Below are 23,998 nucleotides of genomic sequence, written 5' to 3' on the forward strand. Positions count from 1 at the left end.
ATGGGGTATTCACACACACACACTCACACACACACATGCACACATACAAACACACATTTTGACAGATCTGCATTTCTCACAGGTGTAATTATCCCCCCTCTGCAACATCTTGATGTGAGGATGAGATGATGGAAAGTCATGTATAGGAGGCCACCTGCCACATGAAATCATCCACTGCAATATGTTGCCTTTAAAAACATAAAATCCTCTGGAAGAGGCTGCCGCCTGGGAGAGATTAATTGCAGACAAATTAGAGAAGCAAGAAAGAAAAAAAGGGTCTGTCTGCCAGATGAAACTGAAAGTTGAGGGGAGAAAGAAATTATGGGGAACACCAACAAACTTGGAGTCATATAGACAAACATGGGTCATCCCTCTTACAGCGTTCCAGATGGAGTATCATCGCTCCTTGACCTGCATGCTACAGGGTCATGAGGCTGTAGTGCATGAGGCTGTATGCTACAGGGGTCATGAGGCTGTCATGAGCAACAGTGCCCCTATTGGAAAGCTCTATTAGAACTTTCTTCCTCCTGCTAAGAATTCCACCTCAGCCCTCTGGAGAGCTATGCAAAAACCTTTTGTATGTTTAGAATCCTCTGTTACTACTAGATGGGGCTGTAGACCTCATTTACAAGTCTGCATAGCCTGATGGCTCAGAGCAGAAGGCTCTGACTGAGACACAATTGATCTGACTCCCAGCTCTGTCATGAAGTAGCTGTGTGAACTGTATACCATGATGCAGAATCGCTTTGAAGACTGACTTTTCCTTATCTGTAAAATTGAGTAATAAAGCCTGCTTTCTGTGTAATCTTAACACACTAACAGAATAATTTATGGATAACGCGTGGCCAGTGCAGAATAAATGGTAATTCAATTAACAAATAAGTTTTACAGATTTATCAATGAGCTAAACAAAGCCTGTATAACCAGAGTCCAGGAGCACATTGCTATCTGACAAGAGAGTTAGTCCCTGCAACCTCAGCCTCCTCTCCAGGTTAAACATGCTAAAATCCCTTCAACATCTCCAAGGTACACTTCTTCAAGGGCATCGCTGATTTTCCACTCAAAGTCATTTTGCATAGACACCCAAGAGATAAAACAAGTGCTTAGTATAACGAGAGAGAGAGAGAGAGAGAGAGAGAGAGAGAGAGAGAGAAGAAAATGACAAGCTTGCTGCTGTGGCCAGGGAGTGCAGTGGAGGATGGCCCAAGTGCTTGGGCCCTGCACCCGCATGGGAGACCAGGAGAAGCACCTGGCTCCTGCCATCGGATCAGCGCGGTGCGCTGGCCGCATCGCGCCAGCCGCGGCGGCCATTGGAGGGTGAACCAACGGCAAAAGGAAGACCTTTCTCTCTGTCTCACTGTCCACTCTGCCTGTCAAAAAATAAAAAATAAATAAAAAAAATAACAGAAAATGACAAGCTTGGGAACCAGGTCACCAGATCCTTCTTCCAAAGCTGCCATTAATTATCTATGTGTACCAGCAAGCCATGCTCCAATCTAAAATCTCATCAAGGAATACAATAAAAAAAAAAACAAGATACAGTTAAGGATAGGAACAATTATCTTCATACAACTAATTAAAGCATAGAGATGATATACACAACGACAAAAAAGGGTTCCAACCTGTTCACATTTACAACCAAATCAGAGGCTAAACCTCATTAGTAACACCAGTTGTCTTTATGAAGTAATTGCAGGTAATGTAGCTATTTATTCCTGTGATACTATTCCATGATTCACTTGAAGTCAAGAATAAAAATTCTGTGACTCCCTGAAGAATCTGGAGGCTGCTGAAATCCACACTTGCAACTTTCAGTATCCATCAGTTGGTGCTTCTCTAATGTACAAGTAGAAAGTTACTCAAGATCTTTAGATTAAGAATGTATATTATGGCCGGCGCCGTGGCTTAACAGGCTAATCCTCCACCTTGCGGCGCTGGCACACCGGGTTCTAGTCCCGGTTGGAGCGCCGGATTCTATCCCGGTTGCCCCTCTTCCAGGCCAGCTCTCTGCTATGGCCCAAGTGCTTGGGCCCTGCACCCGCATGGGAGACCAGGAGAAACACCTGGCTCCTGGCTTCGGATCAGTGCAATGCGCCGGCCGCAGCGGCCATTGGAGGGTGAACCAACGGCAAAAAAGGAAGACCTTTCTCTCTGTCTCTCTCTCTCACTATCCACTCTGCCTGTCAAAAAAAATAAAATTAAAAAAAAGAATGTATATTAAATTCCATATATAAATTATATGTTTTGCCATTAAAAAAAAAACACTAGAAGAACCTAAGTTTATCAATATTTAAGCTTCCCTACAAGATACCTTTTGTTTGATGTTTCTAAATGTCTCTTCGAAACAGGCATGCTGGCTAATGGCATATCCTAAATCTAATGAGAATTCCATGAACTAAATAGTTTTATTGTAGCCAGTAGGTGGGAATGATAGATATTCTGTTTTGTGTTAAGATTATTTTCAAGAGAATCTTGATCTGGTTGTGGTTTGATGTGGTCTATTTGTTTCTCTGTGTTACAGTCAAATTCTAGTTGGCCTTAGAGACAGGAATAAGATAGTGATGGAAAAAGAAAAAGAGAAATAATAGTTGAGCTTATGCTTCTAGGAATTTACAATCTAATTGGAGGGATGAAAAGTCACTCTGTGTAGGAAAAATCATTGGCTTAGGAGACTTAGGTTGTCATCTTGCATCCATCCCTAATTTTGTGGCCTCAGATGAATCACCAGAACCCAGCAAGTCTGTTTCCTTGGTTATAAAGTCGAGTGATTATAAAGTAGTATCTTAGATCCCTTCCATCTATCCTCGGTTCTGTGTGGAAGGGACATGGAAATAAAAGTTGGCTTCAAAACATGAATGATGGAAAACTGATGCCGGGTAAATCTTAGGCATTAAGTACTGAAATTACTCAGTTCATGGAAACATATATAATCACAATTCTAACCCTAACTCTAATCAGATTGGACTGTAAACAGCAATACACAGGGGTCTGCAAAAAAATCATGGAAGTATGTATTGTGGAAAAACTGTGCATGTATTTCAAAACATTTTATGCCAAAATAAATTTGTCTCTTAATTTCATTTTTTCATGAACATTTTGAAGTGCCCTTGTTTATATAACCGTATGTACAGGTGTGTGGCAGGGCCCAAGTACTTAGACCATCTTCTTCTGCTTTCCCAGGTGTATTAGCAGGGAGTTGGATCAGAATTGGAGCAACCAGAACTCAAACTGGTCCTCATATACAATGCTGGCATTGCAGGAAGTGACTTAACTCACTGTGCCACAATGCTGGCCCTGGAAAATATACTCTTTTTTTTTTTTTTTTTTTGACAGGTAGAACTTTAGACAGTGAGAGAGACAGAGAAAAAGGTATGCCTTCTGTTGGTTCACTCCCCTAATGACCACCACAGCTGGCGCTACGCCGATCCGAAGCCAGGGGATGGGCGCTTCCCCCTGATCTCCCATGCAGGCCCAGGGACCCAAGCACCTGGGCCATCCTCCGCTGCCCTCCCGGGCCACAGCAAAGAGCTGAACTGGAAGAGGAGCAACCAGGATTAGTACCTGGTGCCCCAGCTGGGACTAGAACCCAGGGTGCCGGCGCCGCAGGTGGAGGATTAGCCAAGTGAGCCATGGCGAAAATATGCTCTTAAGTTCAATTCTCAATTTCATGAATCACTTCTCAGCCTTTTAGCTAAGATTAAGTGTAGTATATGAATTTCATGAAAATTGAAATCTTCCCAATTAAACCAATGCATGTTTACAGGGAGTAAAGTTTGAAACGTTGCTCACCAAATTTTATTTTTACATTTCCTAAAAAATTATAGTCAGTATACAAAATTTTACCATTATCAATGTCAGAACAAAGAGCTCTATTAACCGCTAAAGACTAATGGTATCCAACTCAAACATTTATGGCTTACAATTACAGAAAATTTTCTTTGCATTTAATTATGTCAACTCTGAAAGTAAAACAACACAATCATAATATTCAATCACTAGTAATGCCTACCTAGATGAGTTTTAAGGGGATTAAGGGAAACAGTGTCTATAAAATCATGTATATGTTATTTTATCTCAAAATGCTGTGTGTTTATTCACTTCTTTTATAACAGATAAGGTTTAGGAGATTAAAATGGATTATGAAAGGGATTCCAATTTTTATATATTATTTACAAAAAGGGATAGTCTAACCACAGCAACACACAATCCCCAAATTTTAGTAACTGAAAACTACAAAATCTGATTTCTCACACTGTAGTCCAATGTTAAGTGTTCCTGTTTCATTCCCCTCAACAACAATTTGGGGACCCACAGCACCCCGTTCTATATGTGGCTCCATCTTCCTTCACATCCTGGAAGTCTTCTTTCTTCAGAAAGCCAATAAGGAAAGAAAATAAAGGATTGTGCTAGGCCAGGTTTTATGCGCCAGATCTGGAAAAAGTTAACATCAATCCTGCCTATTTTCCATTGGCCTGAAATTATCCACAATTAATTTCAATAGAATCTGGAAGATGCTTACTATGTACCCAAAAAGTAAAACCATAATTTTCAAAAAAGAAAGTGAAATATGTATTTACACCCTAAATCTAAATTCTATAAAATTAGAAAACGTGTATGTCCTCAGAAAAGCCACTTAAGTTTCCCCAAATTTCAGTACACTATGCTGCAGAATTTATAAGTTCCTTCCTGATCTTAATCTAAGTGAATCAACTTACTACAATTATGGTCAGCCCTAATATTGGGAGCAATAAAAGAATAAGTTGATAATAATCTATAATAATTTGATCACTTTTTCTAATTAGGCTTTCCAATCACTGAACCAGGCATGTTGCTAAAAAGTCATAATTTGCCAAATTTTCCAGCTAAAAAATAGAAAAACAATTGTATGATCCCATAATTCTAAAAAAGTTTGAAGTTGGTCTTTTCTACCAGCTTTATTCTGAGCACCTTACATGCTCTTAAAAATTTACCAGAAAGAACCAGTGCTCTTGAATAGAAGAAGGAGATGAATTTTCTGTCCTTTTTGCTAGTCACCTATTTCCCTCTACTTGTATTGCTTATCCTTATAACATTCTCCTATGTTCAAGAACGAACTCTCTTTTGTTATGATAATTGTTACACAATTATCCTGGGCAAGTTGTTTTCTAAGGTAACATGTGGCTGTTTTTACATAGCTAAAATACCAGGAAAAATTATTATAAATTAATGTTTATAGAGAAAATAAGTTGTCCATATACACTCTTGGTTTATGTAACCGTAAGCTTTAAAACATAATAAATGAGGACAGCAACAGAGAGTAACTAGGATCCACAAATATAAACACCTAAGGTCAAATCTTCCTTTCTTTTTTTTTTTCTTTTTTTAAAGATTTATTTATTTATTTGAAAGTTAGAGTTACCAAGAGACAGAAGGAGAAGTAGAGAGAGAAAAAGAGAGAGAGGTCTTCCATCCGTTGTTCACTCCCCAATTGGCCACAATGGCCAGAGCTGTGCTCATCCGAACCCCTGAGTCAGAAGCTTCCTCCTTGTCTTCCCACGCAGGTGCAGGGGCCCAAGGACTTGGGCCATCTTCTACTGCTTTCCCAGGCCATAGCAGAGAGCTGGATTGGAAGTGGAGCAGCCAGGACATGAACCAGTGCCCATATGGAATGCTGGCACTGCAGGCAGCAGCTTTACCTGCTATGCCACAACACTGACCCCCAAATCTTCCTTTGAAATGGCAGCAGAGAAAGCATAATTAACAACAACCTGTAGTTCACATTAGGGCCCATGGACTACCCCATTCTCTGAAGCATTTTGACAAAGAGGAAAACCATGCTTGAAAAACAATAGTTCAATTACAGGATATTTATATCAAATGAAAAGTAGCATTGTTGTGGATATTGTGTCTCAGCAGTTAAGATGCCACTTGGGACCCTGGCATCCAATGTTGGAGTCCCTGGAGTCAACTCTCAGCTTCAGTTCCAATTCCAGATGCCTGCTAATGCACACACTGGAAGGCAGCAGGTGATGGCTCAAATTCTTGGTTCCCTGCTACCCATGTGAGAGACCTGGATTGAGTTCCAGGTTCCTAGCTTTGGCCTGTCCCATTCCCAACTGTTAGAGGCATGGAATATAGAAGGTCTCTCTCCTCTCCTCTCCTCTCCTCTCCTCTCCTCTCCTCTCCTCTCCTCTCCTCTCCTCTCTTTTCCCATCCTCTTCTCTCCCCTCTCCTCTCCTCTCCTCTCCTATCTTCTCCTCTCCTCTCCATCTAACTCTCAAATACCTAAGAATTAGAAAACATTGTGTTTAGGCCGGCGCCGTGGCTCAACAAGCTAATCCTCCGCCTTGCGGCGCCGGCACACCGGGTTCTAGTCCCGGTCGGGGCACCGATCCTGTCCCGGTTGCCCCTCTTCCAGGCCAGCTCTCTGCTGTGGCCCGGGAGTGCAGTGGAGGATGGCCCAAGTGCTTGGGCTCTGCACCCCATGGGAGACCAGGAGAAGCACCTGGCTTCTGCCATCGGAACAGCGCGGTGCGCCGGCCGCAGCGCAATACCGCGGTGGCCATTGGAGGGTGAACCAACAGCAAAAAGAAGACCTTTCTCTTTTTCTCTCTCTCACTGTCCACTCTGTCTGTCAAAAATTAAAAAAAAAAAGAGAGAAAACATTGTGTTTGAAATCTAACTCCAACATTAGTACAAGCAGTAATGCCTCACCTGATCTCTTCCCCTATTTTCAAAATCAAAGTAAAAATTTTACTGACCATTAAAAGGACATCTAGGGGTGGATGTTTGGTACAGCAAGTTGAACTACTACTTAGGATGTCTATATCCAATATCAGAGTGCTGGTTCAACTCCCAGCTACTCCATGTCTGATCCACCTTCCTGCTGTTGTACCTGGAAGGCAGCAGATGATGATCCAAGTGCTTAGGTGCCTGCCACTCACATGAAAGATGCAGATGGAGTTCCAAGCTCCTGACTTCAGCTTGACCTGGCTACTATAGGCATTTGGGTGGTGAACTAGCATATAGAAGATCTCTGTCTCTCTCTTTCTCCTTCTCTCATTATCACTCACCTTTCAAATAAATACATCTTAAAATAAAAGTGCATATAAATCTACATATTTAAATGTCATGATTACTTCCACATATTCTAGTGTTTACAAGTCTTTTTTAATCTGCTTTTTACTCATATGCTCTTTCTTTAAGATTTATTTGTTTATTTGAAAGGCAGATTTACAGAGAGAGAGAAGGAAAGCACTTTCATTCACTGGTTCACTCCCCAAGTGGTCTCAGCGGTCAGAGTGCATCAAATAGGAAGCGAGCAGCCAGGAGCTTATTCCAAGTCTCCCACATGGGTGCAGGGGCCCAAGAACTTGGGCCATCTTCCAATGCTTTTCCAGGCACATTAGCAGGGAGCTGGATCAGACATCCATATGGGATGCTGGCATCCCAGGCAGCAGCTTCACCCACTATGCTACAATGCCCACTCCTAGTTTTTACAAGTTTTTAAGTGTAATTTTTAATTTGTACACATTAGACTATTTATGTAAAACAAGTTAAACTCTAAATTAACTTCAATCACAAAGTGAAAATCTGATATTTTGGTATATAAACTATAACAGTTCAAAATACCCACTATTTTAATAAAGTACAGATATTAAATTTTTCCCAGATCATTCTATAGAGCTATTCAACAATATACCAAAAATGCTGCAAAAAATATGTACTAAGATTCTATTCCTTTACAAGAGCAAGGTAAAACAGATTCAAAGCCTCAAGATTATCTTTTCTCCAGAAGAGCAAAAATTATTAGCCCAGTAAAACACAGCAAGGCCATTTCAGGATGTGGTACAGGGGTATAATCAGTCTCCTCAAGTCTACCTCTTTTGTAATGTTTCTCCATGCAACTATAATAATTTCCTTGGAGAAAGCATACCGTGGAGAATTCCTTGATTATCGGTAAATTCTGTAAGCGTTCCGTACACTTACCATCTCCAGGATAGACAGCAGAAACCATGAAGGAACCATCTCTATTGGTTTTCCATGGACAGTGAGAGGCCATTCCTCCTGAGAGGCCCAAATGCAGTCCCTGAGCATTATACCAGGAGAACAGATTCTCCAACAAGCACATTAGGTTGCCAAGGGAAACCCACACTTCTGCCATTTGCAAAACTCTGGTGAATGCTTGTGGGCACGTCTTACCTGCCTGCGTGAGATGGCTTAGCACAGCTCCCCTGCCTGTAGTCATGGATGCTGCCAGCAACTGGAAAAGAAAAGGTGTGGAGAGAGTGTTTTCTTCCATCCTGTTCTGACTGGGATACTGCTAACAGATTTCTGGAAGCAATCTGGAGCATTGCATACCTTCATTAACCTTCTTAATATAAAATTTAAGTCAAAATAACCTCCACCAAGTTAGTCAGAGAGACCTACAGAAAAGATTTTGAGGTCTTACAAACTGTTATGGGTAGAAAGAAGTACGAACCCTCAGTGCTCTAGAATGGGACTGTATTTGGAGATGGGATAGGATCTTTATTTTCATTTTATTTTAAAGGCAGAGGGACAGAGAGAGAGAAAGATAGATCTTTCCTTTGCTGGTTCACTTCCCAGACACCTGCCACAGCTGCAGCTGGGCAAGGCTGAAGCCAGGAACTAAGAACTCCATCCAGGTCTCCGTCATGGGTGGCAAAAACCCAAGAACTTGAGCCATAGCCTGCTGCTTCTCAGGGTATGCATTAGCAGGGAGCTGGATCAGAAACAGCGTAGACAGGACTGAATCAGGGACTCCCATATGACATTTGGGTGTCCCAGGCAGTGACTTAAGTGCTACACCAAATGCCCGTCCTGGAGATGGGATCTTTAAAGGGGTAGTTAAGTTAAAGTGAGGTTTCTAGGATGGGCTCTAACCAGTGTGACTGGTGTCTTTATTAGAAAGGGAGATAAGGATACAGACACATCCAGAGGAAAGACCATGTGAAGTCAGAGAGAGACAACAGCCATCTACAAACCAAACAGAAGGCCTCAGAAGAAACCAACCCAGCCGACAACTCCTCCATATTGGCTTCCAACATGCAGAATTCTGAGAAAATACGTTTCTGTTGTTTAAGCCCCTCACCCTCTGGTATTTTTACCTGGCAGCCCTAGAACACTAATTCTGGAATGAACAGCCTACAGAGACAAGAAAGTCAGATCTTGAATTGAGAAGTGAATTCTGGGAACTAGTGCCTGTGGCGTAGTAAGTTAAGCCTCCACCTGCAGTGCCAGCATCCCCTATTGGCATTGGTTTATGTCCTGGCTGCTCCTCTTCAGATCCAGCTCTCTGCTAATGGCCTGGGAAAGCAGTGGAAGATGGCCCAGGTGGTTGGGCCCCTGCACCCACGTGAGAAACCTAATAGAAGCTTCAGGCTCCTGGCTTCAGGTCAGCCTAGTTCCCACTATTCTGGCCATTTGGATAGTGAACCAGTGGATGAAGGACCTCTCTCTGTCTCTCCCTCTCTCTGTAATTCTGCCCCTCAAGTAAATAAATATATTTTACAAAGAAGAAGAAGAAATGAAGTCCAGGATAGTTTTCCTCTCTAGCACATCACTCCACATGGGTCTGAGTGAACCTATGCACTTGCATGGTCTGGACAGGCCATTCCAGGATGGATTTTGATGGTGAACATATCCAAGCAACATGATGGAGGAATTACTGCTTCTATGCAATACAAAGGATCCCTTGGCTTGCTAAAAGACTAGTAGCTGGTTCTTACTGCATCTCTGGATTCCGTACTTGTTGCCAGCATTATCTTTGTTAGCTTTCCAAAGTTGACATCTGGGCCTCAGCATCCAGACTCTGACATACACAGCCCAGTGCAACTCTGAGTGCTGGCTCTGGGTGTGACCTCCCAGCCATATTTTTTCTCTTCCAGTTCCTTGAACTTGGAAAGGACAATATTGTGGGCAATGTAAGTTCTGTCATTCAATATTCAGTCATTCAGAAATATGAATTTCATTCAGAAATTTTCCCACCATTAATTTTTGCATAATTTTCTGATGCAGTGTTGGAGGAAGGAAGATGCTTTGCATCCAAAAAAAGTATTGCAGTGCTGCTCTTTTACAGACAACACATATGAGGTCAGAGACAATTTGAGGTCACTGAGGAATTGAGCAGGCAATGAACAAGTTCAATGAGACTACTCAGTTTAAAATAATTCCTTATTGCTTCTAACATCATAAGTATACAAAATACTATGCTGATTCTAATATAAATTGTTATTTGTTCAATGATTTTTTTTTCTCTGTTAGAAAGTTCAAACATTTTTTCTGATTAGTTGTTGACACTTCATTGTCAGGGGAAATACATATGGATTATTATATGCTTTTATACCATTTTCAAAGAAATGAGATAACTATCGACATTTCCACTGCTTCAATATTCAAACCTCATTAGAAGGAAAAGTTGTAGGAAAATAAAAAAAATCTCTCTTAAAATTATACAGCTTTCTTTTGGTCTGTTACTAATAGCAATGGACCTATTTAAACAGGAAGCTTGTAATGCTGGCAAAGCTTTCCCCAGAATGGTACAGGAGCAAAGATCACTTAAAGAAATCCTGGAAAAGGTGAATCCATCTTAAATGGCTCTTGTGATCCAGAAGGAAAGGAGACTTTGCTGGGAGGAAGCTAGTCAAGGTTTTTCCCATTCCAAAAGGCTTTCCCAGGTATTGGAAGGAGGGAAAAAATGGCATCTGTGTTGTTACCATGCTATTTATAGGAAATACTTAGATCTGCATAACTCACTGTGTGTTTTTTTTTAAAGAAAACTCTCTTTGTATAAATTGTTCACCAATTTGTAAGTTAATTATCCTGCTGGACTTAAGAATTTGAATTTTAAAATCAACTAAAAAATTATACTTTAGAAAATAGAATTTTTATTTTTATCTTGAAAAAACTCAATTTGGAGGTGCCTGTTTGCAAACTTTCTTCATTTAATTGGTTTTCTTAATATGAAGTAGTATCTCCAGAACTAATTAAAGTTCTGTTCTAATGAATATTCAAGACCAAAATATGTTATCTTTGCAGTACAATATATAGATTTCTAAGTAACCCATAAAGATAATTATATTTTTTACATTCTTGAAAAGTCATGTTACTGATGCCAGATGGATTGTGTGCTTCCTCTCAGGCCATGATTGAAGAAGCCATCACCAGAGCTGAAGCTTTCTCTGTCATGTACACACCATTTGCAACCAGAATAACAACCGACAAAATAGAAAAAGTCAAAGAGGTTTTCACAAAAACTCATCCTGCATATATGGAGTATATCTACACAGGTAAGATGCATCAGCTTCAAGTAACCAGCTGAAACTTTGTTTCCATTCAAATACAGGGTCCTTCCTTACTTATTGGGTCATGGTTTCTGTTACAAAGGTGTGTTGTCTTGCTCTGATGACATGAAATAAATTTCTTTTTTAACATTTTAAGTAGGGCTTGCTTTATAGGACTAGCACAGTATTCTTTGTACCTTCATGTTTATGTGTTTTTATTTATTTATTTATTTATTTATTTATTTTTGACAGGCAGAGTGGACAGTGAGAGAGGGAGACAAAGGTCTTCCTTTGCCTTTGGTTCACCCTCCAATGGCCACCGAGGCCAGCGAGCTGCAGCCGGCACACCATGCTGACCCGAAGGCAGGAGCCAGGTGCTTCTCCTGGTCTCCCATTGGGTGCAGGGCCAAAGCACTTGGGCCATCCTCCACTGCACTCCCAGGCCATTGCAGAGAGCTGACCTGGAGGTGTGCTGGCACTGCTAGTGGAAGATTAGCCTGTTGAGCCACGGCGCCGGCCCATGTTTATGTGTTTTAAGAAGAGAGGGTAGGCCAACACTGCGACTCACTTGGTTAATCCTCTGCCTGCAGTGCCAGCACCCCAGGTTCTAGTCCCGGTCAGGGAGCCAGATTCTATACCGGTTGCTCCTCTTCCAGTCAAGCTCTCTGCTGTGGCCCGGGAGTTCAGTGGAAGATGGCCCAAGTGCTTGGGCCCTGCACCAGCATGGGAGACCAGGAGAAGACCTGGCTTCTAGCTTTGGATCAGCGCAGCACGCAGGCCGTAGCAGCCATTTGGGGAGTGAACCAACGGAAGGAAGACCTTTCTCTCTGTCTCTTTTTCTCACTGTCCAACTCTGTCTGTCAAAAAAAAAAAGAAGAAGAAGAAGAAGAGAGGTAAACCTTAGAAAATCTAAGGTTTAAAAATTTTTTTTAAATGTCAGCCCTTGTCCTGACTGTAAATGTACAATTTAATACTTTATTCCTTTTAGGTTTTTTTTGTTGTTGTTGTTCTAGTTAATACTATTGGTTGAACTCTGTAATTAACACACATTTATTCTTAGGTAAATATTAGTTGAAATTTAACTGAAAAGTGATCCCTGTTAAATATAAGAGTGGGAATAAGAGAGGGAGGGGATGTACAGTTTGGGACATGCTCAATCAGACTTGCTCCAAATGGTGGAGTTAGAAATGTGCTAGGGTATTCCAATACAATCCCATCAAGGTGGCATGTACCAATGCCATCTCACTAGCCCAAGTGATCAGTTTCAGTTCACAATTGATCATAATGATAGGTCTAAGAGTCAAAGGGATCACACAAAGAAGACTAGTGTCTGCTAATACTAACTGATAGAATAAAAAAGGGAGAGAACAATCCAACATGGGAAGTGGGATACACAGCAGAATCATAGAATGGCAGATGTCCTAAGTAGCACTCTGGCCTCAGAATCAGCCCTTAAGGCACTGGGATCTGGCTGAAGAGCCCATGAGAGTATTTTAGGCACGGAAAGCCAAGATACTCTGGCAAAAAAAAAAAAAAAAAAAAAAAAAAAAAAAAAAAACCCTAAATGAAAGATCTCTGTGAGTGAGATCCCAGTAGAAAGAACGGGCCATCAAGAGCCCATGAGAGTATTGTAGGCATGGAAAGCCAAGATACCATGGAAAATAAAAAAAAGAAGAAGACCTAAATGAAAGATCTCTGTTAGTGAGATCCCAGTGGAAAGAACGGGGCCATCAAAGAAGGAGGTACCTTTCTCTGAAGGGAGGAGAGAACTTCCACTTTGACTATGACCCTATCGGAATAAGATCAAAGTCAGCGAACTCTAAAGGCTTCCATAGCCCTGGCAACTCATGACTAGAGCCTAGGGAGATTACTGACGCCATGAACAGGAGTGTCAAATTGTTAAGTCAGCAACAGGAGTCACTGTGTACTTACATCCCATGTGGGATCTGTCCTTAATGTGTTGTCTAATGTGCAGTGATGCTATAACTAGTACTGAAACAGTATTTTTACACTTTGTTTTTCTGTGTGGGTACAAGCTGATGAGATCTTTACTAATTATATACTGAATTGATCTGTATATAAAGAGAATTGGAAATGAAAAAAAAAAACCTGGTGTTAAATTGGAAATGGCATAGAAAATTAATTAATTTTTTTTAAAAAATTATGTAGGATCTCTGTCTTTAATGTGCTGTACACTGTTATTTAATGCTATAACTAGTACTCCAACAGTATTTTTTTTCATTTTGTGTTGCTATATGGGGGCAAACTGTTGAAATCTTTACCTAATATATACTAAACTGATCTTCTGTATATAAAGAGAATTGAAAATGAAACTTGGCCAGCGCCACGGCTCACTAGGCTTATCCTCCGCCTTGCAGCACCGGCACACCAGGTTCTAGTCCCGGTCGGGGAGCTAGATTCTGTCCCGGTTGCTCCTCTTCCAGTCCAGCTCTCTGCTGTGGCCAGGGAGCGCAGTGGAGGATGGCCCAAGTGCTTGGGCCCTTCACCCCATGGGAGACCAGGAGAAGCACCTGGCTCCTGTCATCGGATCAGCGCGGTGCGTCAGCCACAGCGTGCCTACCGCAGCGGCCATTGGAGGGTGAACCAATGGCAAAAGGAAGACCTTTCTCTCTGTCTCTCTCTCACTGTCCACTCTGCCTGTCAAAAATAAAAAAAAAATTTAAAAAAATAAAATAATAATAATAATAAAAAAAAGAAAGAAAATTAATCTTGATGTGAATGGAAGGGGAGAGGGAGCGGGAAAGGGGAGGGTTGCGGGTGGGAGGGAAGTTATGGGAGGGAGGAAGCCATTGTAACCCATAAGCTGTACTTTGGAAATTTGTATTCATTAAATAAAAGTTTAATAAATGAAAAAAAAAAGAAGGAGGTATCTTTCTCTTAAAGGAGGAGAGAACTTCCACTTTGACTATGGCCTTGTCTAAATAAGCTCGAAGTCAGCGAACTCAAGAGGATTCCATAGCCTTGGAAACTCATGACTAGAGCTTAGGGAAATTACTGACGCCATAAACAAGAGTGTCAAATTGTTAAATCAACAACAGGAGTCTCTGTGTACTTACTCCTCATGTGGGATCTCTGTCCTTAATGTGTTGTCCAATGTGAATTAATGCTATAATAGTGCTCAAACAGTATTTTACACTTTATGTTCTGTGTGGGGGCAAACTGATGAAATCTTTACTTAATATATACTAAATCAATCTTCTGTATATAAAGATAATTGAAAATGAATCTTGATGTGAAATGGAATGGGAGAGGGAGTGGGAGATGGAGGGTTGCGGGTGGGAGGGAAATTATGGGGGGGAAAAGCCATTGTAATCCATAAACTGAACTTTGGAAAATTATATTTACTAAATAAAAGTTTAAAAAATTTTTTAAATGTCATGTGATAAAATGTCATTTTTCCCCCATTCTTCATCAGTGGACTGTGATTACAGTATTTCCCTAAAGATATTTTTCCCCCAGAGTCCACTATTTCTACTTTCCATCATCTGTCTCACATCTTAAACCTTCCTTTTCCCTCATGTTCTTGATTTGCTGGTGTCCACATGAGATCAAGAACACCAGGAATGCCGTGGAAAACCTGACCACAGCACTGATATAATTATTCCTCTTTCTGTCTTTGGAAGTCACTTGTTCATAGACATTCATTTAAAAATTGTGTTTTACCACCTAGTATGTGTCAGGTGTTATTCTGGATTGAAAGGAGGGCGCTGGGCTGGCGCCGTGGCTCACTAGGCTAATCCTCCTCCTGCGGCGCTGGCACACCTGGTTCTAGTCCCAGTCGGGGAGCTAGATTCTGTCCCGGTTGCTCCTCTTCCAGTCCAGCTCTCTGCTATGGCCTGGGAGTGCAGTGGAGGATGGCCCAAGTGCTTGGGCCCTGCAACCGCATGGGTGACCAGGAGAAGCACCTGGCTCCTGGCTTCAGATCGGCACAGCGCACTGGCCGCAGCGTGCTGGCCGTAGCGGCCACTGGGGGGGGTGAACCAATGGAAAAGGAAGACCTTTCTCTCTCTCTCTCTCTCACTGTCCACTCTGCCTGTCAAAAAAAAAAGAAAGAAAGAAAGAAAGAAAGAAAGGAGGGGGCTGGCACTGTGGCACTGTGGCGCAACAAGTTACAATACAGCTTGTATCATCAGCATCCCACAGTGGGGAGCCTGTTTGCATCTGGGCTGTTCCACTTTGCTGCACTTCTGATGCAGCTTCCTGCTGATTTGCCTGGAAAGTCAATGGATGATGGCCCAAATGCCACCCATATGGAAGACCTAGATGTAGGTCCTGGCTCCTGGCTTTGGCCTGGCCCAGTGCAGGCTGTTATGGCCATTTGTGGAGTGAACTGGAGAATAAGAGATATCTCTCCTTTTCTCTCTCTCTCTCTGCTGCTCTGCCTTTCAAATAAATAAATCTTTTATAAAATGGATTTTTATTCTAAATTAAGAACCGTCCAGAGCTTGCACTGTGGTGCAGTAAGTTAAGCCACCACCTGCAACAACAGCATCCCATTTGGGTTCCTGTTCAAGTCTCAGCTGCTCCAATTCCAATCCAGCTCCCTGCTAGTGTGCCTAGGGAAGCAAGGAAGATCACCCAAATGCTTAAGCCCCTGCATCCTTGTGGGAGACCCGGAAGAAGTTCCCAGCTCCTGGCTCCTGGCCAAGCCTCGGCTGTTGGGGCCATTTGGAGAGTGAAGAAGTGGATGGAAGACCCCTCTCTCTAACTCTGCTTTTCAAATAAATGAAACAAATCTTTAAGAAAATCCAACAATGACTACCATATTTTTTAAAGATTTATTTATTTATTTGCCAGGCATAGTGACAGAGCAATCCTCCATCTATTGATTCACTCCCCAAATGGCCATAATGGCAAGGGCTGGGCCAAGCAGAAGCCAGGAGCCAGGATCTACATCCTGGCCTCTCCCATGGATGGCAGGGGCCCAAATACTTGTACCATCATCTACTGCCTTCTCAGGTGCATTAGAAAAACACTGGATCAAAAGTGGAACAGCTGGGACTTGAGCCAGCACTCCAATATGTGGTATCAACATCTCAGTTGGCACCATAACCTACTGTGCCACAAATATTATGACAAACCCACAATGACTACCATATTAAGCAAAAATCTCTAAATGCACATACCTAGTATTTCATCCTTCTGCTAAAGATCCTTCGTTATTTTTCTGCCCAGGCCCTTGGGGATGAGTCATTGATTTATAGGATTCAGAATGTACTCTGTTTTGACCACTTCTAAAGTACCAGGCACTCTACATTCATTATCTCTTGTCATTCTCATAATTTATGAAGTAAAATCATTCCCATTCAAAAAACAGTAACAAAAGAAGATAAATTGCTTTTACAAATATGCACAGAAAACTATTGCATGGTGGTGGCAGGCCTTGCATTTGAACTCATGTCCTAGTCATAGGGTTACACTATTTCCCTGTAATGGAGACATTAAATTTAGCTTCTGTGGATTCCTTACTCTTCTCCACAATGACACAGCCCTTAAAGGAAAGATATTAAGTCAATAAAACTATTGATGACTTACTAGTAAATAGCTTAGGACCAATCGGAATTTTAGGGCAAATAAAAGCTGGGGGAGGCAGAGTATAAGCGATCATGACCACTAGTGCTGATTTGCTTCATTTGAGCATTTTATAAGGAAGTAAGTAAGGATGTCTCAAAACACATTTTTTGCTAATTATTATAAATTATTAATTATCTTGTTATATATTCTTAGGGGGATTTTCTGGATCAGTGCACAAGTAGCACACAAAAGTTGTGGTTATCTAGCATTATGGAAAATGAGTCTGACTCAGCTATTTCCAATGCCACTCTCAGAGCCATTGGAATGAAGAGATATTCGAAGAATTACCAGTTTGCCAATTCCTCTTCTGGTAGAATGAGCTCAGTTATATTTAACCTACTTTACAAAGAAGTCATGAAGATTAATTAATACTCAGGAAGCACTGTTGACACCAAGAGTTTAAAAACAATAATAACTTTAATGAGCCAGACTCGTGTCTCATGTAACTCCATCAGACCTGTTATCAAGGTAAATTATGATCTTTTGGCAAGACAATTTGTGCTAAAGGATGTTATACTTTGGAAGAGAAGATAATTGTAAGTTATTAATGATTGTTTCTATTATTTTATAATTTTATAATTAGTAATTGCTGGGGTCTGACACTGCTACATGAAAACCCAGAGAGGAAAGACACAGCTTCTAGAGGGGAATAGGGGGTAGGGAAGGCAGTGAAAGTTTGTATTTCCTTGGAACTTACCAAGTTCTTTGCTCTGTGGAAACTGAGCTTGGGACTAACAAAGCTATTGAATTGGTGACATCATTAGCCTCTGTCGCAAATTAAGGGATTTCTCCTGAAGTCATTGCTGGAATGATGCTGAAACAACTATTGCTAGAGACAGAAACAAGATGTTGGAGAGATGTGGCTTTTTTCCCCCAGGCAATGGCAAGGTGGATGAGGGCACAGAGCACAGGAAGTGGGAAAGCCTGGTGTTATTTTTAGCATCCGGACATTTCTCCCAGGAGGTTAGAGAGGTGATTGGAGAGAGCAGACATAAGGAGCCAAACATAGTAGCTTGGAAAAGAGCCTCACAAAGAGAGATGAGACCTTGCTACTTAGTTTTCTTGGTACCTCCCAAAAACCAGGATCCTCCTTTTATAAGACTCGTAGGCCAAATTTAAGAAGGTTCTGTCCTGACAACTTATTAAATGATTTATTTCAACAAGTATTCATGCAGCATATGTGACAGGACAAACAGCAAATGTGTGCAAGCATAAGACTCCAACTTTTTTACCTACCTCTATTTTTCTTTACTCCACCCAGATTCAGAAATCAATTCTGTTTCATCTCTCGGGACTCATTACCACCCGGGGCATTTCTAAAATTCTGTCTCTTTTCCAATAACTACCTAATCATATTCACCAGCTCCCTTGCCCTTTTCAAGGATTTTTCTTCTTCCCCTCATCTGGCTTTGTCTTTCCCAGTGTTAAAACACACCCAGTGTGTTCGGAGTCAGTGGACATGTGAAGAAAGCAAGCTGGCCAGTGTCACTGGTGATTAAGTCTGGTGGCTTGAGCAGCACCCAAATACTCATCTCTGTGACAAATAAGTGACCCAAGGGTGCTGAAATAGATTCCCCATCCTGCCTCTTCCTGTGTGTATCAAGCACACCAGTTGATCCCACTCTGAGATTCCCTCTTCTGGAGAGAATGCTGGCTTGTGAACCCAGCCACCTTCTGAGTCTTGTCCTGGAAACCTCGTCCACTCAACAGACTCAAAGTAGTTATAGCTCTCTCTACAACTTGCTGTGTTACTCTGTCTTTTCTTCCTTTCCCAGGATCCTAGGGACAAGAAGAGGATCTACCATGGAAATGGGGGGTTTGTTTCTCTAGTCATTTACTCAGCCAACATTTAGTGGGCACACGTATCCTATACACTATTCCAGGTGGTGCCAAAAATATACCTGCTCCTGAGAAGGGAGCAGACGTATTTGGGGAGGATTTGTTTTATTTATTTTTAGTTTTTCTATTTTTTAACAGATTCAATATAGTCCATAGATACAATTCTAAGAAAATAATTATATTCCCTTCCTACCTCCCTTTCTTCTTCTTTCTCCCTCCTGCTCTCCCTCCCTCTCCCTTTCTATTATGGTCAAGGCTTAAAAATCCAACTAATAAAAAGTTTAATAAGTAAAAAGCAAAAAGACCCTAGTTTAGCTAGAATATACGTGAGGGCTATTAACAATAATCAAATGGAGGCCGGCGCTGCGGCTCACTAGGCTAATCCTCCACCTGCGACGCTGGCACCCCAGGTTCTAGTCCAGGTCGGGGCGCCGGATTCTGTCCCAGTTGCTCCTCTTCCAGTTCAGCTCTCTGCTGTGGCCCGGGAAGGCAGTGGAGGATGGCCCAAGTGCTTGGGCCCTGCACCCGCATGGGAAACCTGGAGGAAGCACCTGGCTCCTGGCTTCATATCGGCGCAGCGCCGGCTATAGCGGCCATTTTGGTTGGGGGGTGAACCAATGGAAGACCTTTCTCTCTGTCTCTCTCTCTCACTGTCCAACTCTGCCTCTCAAAAAAAAATAATAATCAAATGGAAAGATGAGCATTTCTCTCATATATACGAAATTTTAAAGTAATCACAGATTATAAAAACTGTAGTAATATAACATCTTTAATGTTGACAAAGGTATAAAACAAAAACTGACAAAACCATATTTGTAGCTATACTGATACACACAGGCATTCTTGCTTGCTTGCTAATTTGCTTTTTTTTTAACTTTTATTTGATAAATATAAGTTTCCAAAGTACAGCTTTTGGATTACAGTGGCCTCCCCCCACCCCTCCATAACTTCCCTCCTACTCGCAACCCTCCCATCTCCTGCCCCCTTTCCCATCCCATTCACATCAAGATTTATTTTCAATTATCTTTATATAAAGAGGATCAATTTAGTATATATTAAGTAAAGATTTCAACAGTTTGCACCCACATAGAAACACAAAGTGTAAAGTACTATTTGATTACTAGTTATACGATTGATTCACAAAGTACAACACATTAAAGACAGAAATACTACATTGGGAGTAAGTGCACAGTGACTCCTGTTGTTGATTTAACAATTGACACTCTTGTTTACGGCTTCAGTAAAAACCCTAGGCTCTTTTCATGAGTTGCTAAGGCAACTTTTGAGTTGAGAAGCCTTTTGAGTTTGTCAACTCTGATCTTATTTAGACAAGGTCATAGTCAAAGTGGAAGTTCTCTCCTCCTTTCAGAGAAAGCTACCTCCTTCTTTGATGGCCCACTCTTTCTACTGGGATCTCACTCACAGAGATCTTTCATTTAGGTTTTGTTTTTTGTTTTGTTTTTTGCCAGAGTATCTTGGCTTTCCGTGCCTAAAATACTTTCATGGGCTCTTCAGCCAGATCCCAGTGCCTTAAGGGCTGATTCTGAGGCCAGAGTGCTGTTTAGGACATCTGCCATTCTATGAGTCTGCTGTGTATCCCACTTCCCATATTGGATCATTCTCTCCCTTTTTGATTCTATCAGTTAGTATTAGCAGACACTAGTCTTCTTTGTGTGATCCCTTTGACTCTTAGACCTATCATTATGATCAATTGTGAACTGAAACTGATCACTTGGGCTAGTGAGATGGCATTGGTGCATGCCACCTTGATGGGATTGTGTTGGAATGCCCTGGCACATTTCTAACTCCACTACTTGGAGCAAGTCCGATTGAGCATGTCCCAAACTGTACATCTCCTCCCTCTCTTATTCCCACTCTGATATTTAACAGGGATCACTTTTCAGTTAAATTTCAACACCTAAGAATAAATGTGTGTTAATTACAGAGTTCAACCAATAGTATTAACTAGAACAAAAAAAAAAAAAACCTAAAAGGAATAAAGTATTAAATCGTACATCAACAGTCAGGGCAAGTGCCCATTTCACTTCAACAGGTTTCCTTTTTGGTACTCGATTAGTTGTCACCGATCAAGGAGAACATATGATATTTGTTCCTTTGGGACTGGCTTAATTCACTCAGCATGATGTTTTCCAGATTCCTCCATTTTGTTGCAAATGACCGGATTTCATTGTTTTTTACTGCTGTATAGTATTCTATAGAGTACATGTCCCATAACTTCTTTATTCAGTCTACTGTTGATGGGCATTTAGGTTGATTCCAGTTCTTAGCTACTGTGAATTGAGCTGCAATAAACATTAAGGTGCAGATGGCTTTTTTGTTTGCCAATTTAATTTCCTTTGGGTAAATTCCAAGGAGTGGGATGGCTGGGTTGTATGGTAGGGTTATATTCAGGTTTCTGAGGCATCTCCAGACTGACTTCCATAGTGGCTTTACCACTTTGCATTCCCAACAGTGAGTTAGTGTCCCTTTTTTCCCACATCCTCGCCAGCATCTGTTGTTGGTAGATTTCTGTATGTAAGCCATTCTAACTGGGGTGAGGTGAAACCTCATTGTGGTTTTGATTTGCATTTCCCTGATTGCTAGTGATCCTGAACATTTTTTCATGTGTCTGTTGGCCATTTGGATTTCCTCTTTTGAAAAATGTCTATTGAGGTCCTTGGCCCATCTCTTAAGTGGGTTGTTTGTTGTTGTGGAGTTTCTTGATCTCTTTGTAGATTCTGATTATTAATCCTTTATCAGTTGCATAGTTTGCAAATATTTTTTTCCATTCTGTCGGTTTCCTCTTCACTTTCCTGACCATTTCTTTTGCAGTACAGAAACTTCTCAATTTGATGTGATCCCGATTGTTAATTTTGGCTTTGACTGCCTGTGCCTCCGGGGTCTTTTCCAAAAAGTCTTTGCCAGTGACTATATCTTGTAGGGTTTCTCCAATGTTCTCTAATAATTCGATGGTGTCGGGACATGGGCTTAGATCTTTAATCCATTTTGAGTGGATTTTTGTGTAAGGTGTAACTTAGGGGTCTTGCTTCATGCTTCTGCATGTGGAAATCCAGTTTTCCCAGCACCATTTATTGAATAGACTGTTCTTGCTCTAGGAATTGGTTTTAGCTCCTTTATCAAATATAAGTTGGCTGTAGATGTTTGGATTGATTTCTGGTGTTTCTATTCTGTTCCATTGGTCTATCCATCTGTTTCTGTACCAGTACCATGCTGTTTTGATTATAACTGCCCTGTAGTATGTCCTGAAATCTGGTATTGTGATGCCTCCGGCTTTGTTTTTGTTGTATAAGACTGCTTTAGCTACTTGAGGTCTCCTGTGTCTCCATATGAATTTCAGTATCATTTTTTCCAGATCTGAGAAGAATGTCTTTGGTGTTTGGTATCGCATTGAATGTATAAATTGCTTTTGGGAGAATGGACATTTTGATGATATTGATTCTTCCAAATTTTTTTTTTGATTTTTCCATTTTTTGGTATCCTCTTCTATTTCTTTCTTTAAGATTTTGTAATTCTCATAGTAGAAATATTTAACATCCTTGGTTAGCTAACTTGCTTTTTTAATTTTAGCCCCCACATGTAAGGGAGAACATGTGGTATTTGCCTGGCTTATTTCACACACTATGATGTCCTCCAGTTGCATCCAATTTTTTGCAAATCGTAAAACATTCTTTCCTTTTTGTTGCTTAATTTATTTGACAGGTAGAGTTACAGACAATGAGAGAGAGAGAGAGACAGAGAGAAAGGTCTGCCTTCTGTTGGTTCACTCCCCAAATGACCACCATGGCCGGCGCTGCGCCAATCCGAGGCCAGGAGCCAGGTGCTTCCTCCTGGTCTCCCACATGGGTGCAGGGTCCAAGCACTTGTGCCTTCCTCCACTGCCTTCCTGGGCCACAGCAGAGAGCTGGACTGGAAAAGGAGCAACCAGGACTAAAACCCGGCACCCATATGGGATGCTGACGCCACAGGCAGAGGATTAGCCAAGTGAGCCACAGCGCTGGCCCCAAAACATTCTTTCTTACAGCTGTATAGTATTCCATTGTGTATATACACCACATTTTCTTTATTCATTCCTGTGATGATGGACACCTTGGTTGATTCCGTATTTTGGCTTCTGCGAACAAGACTACTATATAAATGATGGTGTAGGTATCTCTTTGCTATAACGTGTTCATGTCTTTTGAGAATATGCCCAGAAGAGGGATTGATGGATCATATGAGAAATCTATTTCTGGTTTTTTAGGAAATCTTCATACTGTTTTCCACAGTGACTGCACTCATTTACATTCCCACCTACAGTGTAGAAGTGTTCCCCTTTCTCCACATCCTTGCAAGCATTACTCTCTGTCTTTTGGATTTTAGTCATTCTGATGAGGTGAGGTGATATCTCATTATGGTTTAATTTGTGTTTCCCTGATGGCTAGTAATGATGAACATTTTTTCACATATTTGTTAGCTATTGTATTTCTTCTTTTGTGAACTGCCTGTTGAGGTCCTTTGCATGTTTCTTAACTAGCTTGGTTGTCATTTTGTTGTTGAGTTTTTTAAGTTGCTGATATATTCTGGATAATAATCCTTTGTTGGATAGGTAGCTCACAAATATTTTTCCTGTTCTGTTGAATATCTCTTCACACTATTGATCATTTTCTTTGCTGTGCAGAAGCTTCTGAGTTTGATATAATCCCATTTGTTTAGTTTTGCTTTTGTTGCCTGTGCTTTGGGGATCTGTCCATGAAGTTGTTTCCTGGGGGTGGAGCTATGGTGTAGTGGGCTAGGCCTCCTCCAGGAGCACCAGCATCCCATATGAGCTCTGGTTCTAGTCCCAACTACTCCTCTTCCTATCCAGCTCTCTGCTGTGGCCTCGGAAAGCAGTAAAGATGGCCCAGGTGCTTGGGCTCCTCCACCCACATGGCAGACCCTGAAGAAACTCCTGGCTTCAGATCTGCCCTGCTCCAGCCATTGTGACCATTTGGGGAGTAAACCAGCAGATGGAAGACCTTTCTCTCTGTCTCTCCCTCTCTCTGCCTGTTGTTCTACCTCTCAAGTAAATAAAATATTTTAAAAAAGAAGAAGTTGTTTCCTACACCAATGTTTTGGACTGTTTCCCCTACATTTTCTTCCAGCAACATCATAGTCTCAAGTTTTAAGTTTATGTCTTCAGTCCATGTTGAGTTGATTTTTGTGTGTAGTAAGATTTCAATCTTCTGCATATCCAGTTTTGCCAGCACTATGAAGAGGTAATCCTTACTCTACAATACGGTCTA

General features: G+C 41.3%; 1 protein-coding gene across 1 annotated transcript in view; it reads left to right on the top strand.

Annotated features, from left to right (window-relative positions):
• Positions 1 to 23,998, top strand: part of SPATA16 (spermatogenesis associated 16) — a 288,894-nt gene that overhangs the window by 188,719 nt on the left and 76,177 nt on the right. Inside the window, exon 5 of the mRNA XM_062177925.1 lies at positions 11,141 to 11,288. Coding sequence (XP_062033909.1) covers positions 11,141 to 11,288 — 148 coding nt within the window. The remainder of the gene's footprint in view (positions 1 to 11,140; positions 11,289 to 23,998) is intronic.

Source organism: Lepus europaeus, chromosome 2, assembly GCF_033115175.1.
Source record: "Lepus europaeus isolate LE1 chromosome 2, mLepTim1.pri, whole genome shotgun sequence".
Lineage (NCBI taxonomy): Eukaryota > Metazoa > Chordata > Mammalia > Lagomorpha > Leporidae > Lepus > Lepus europaeus.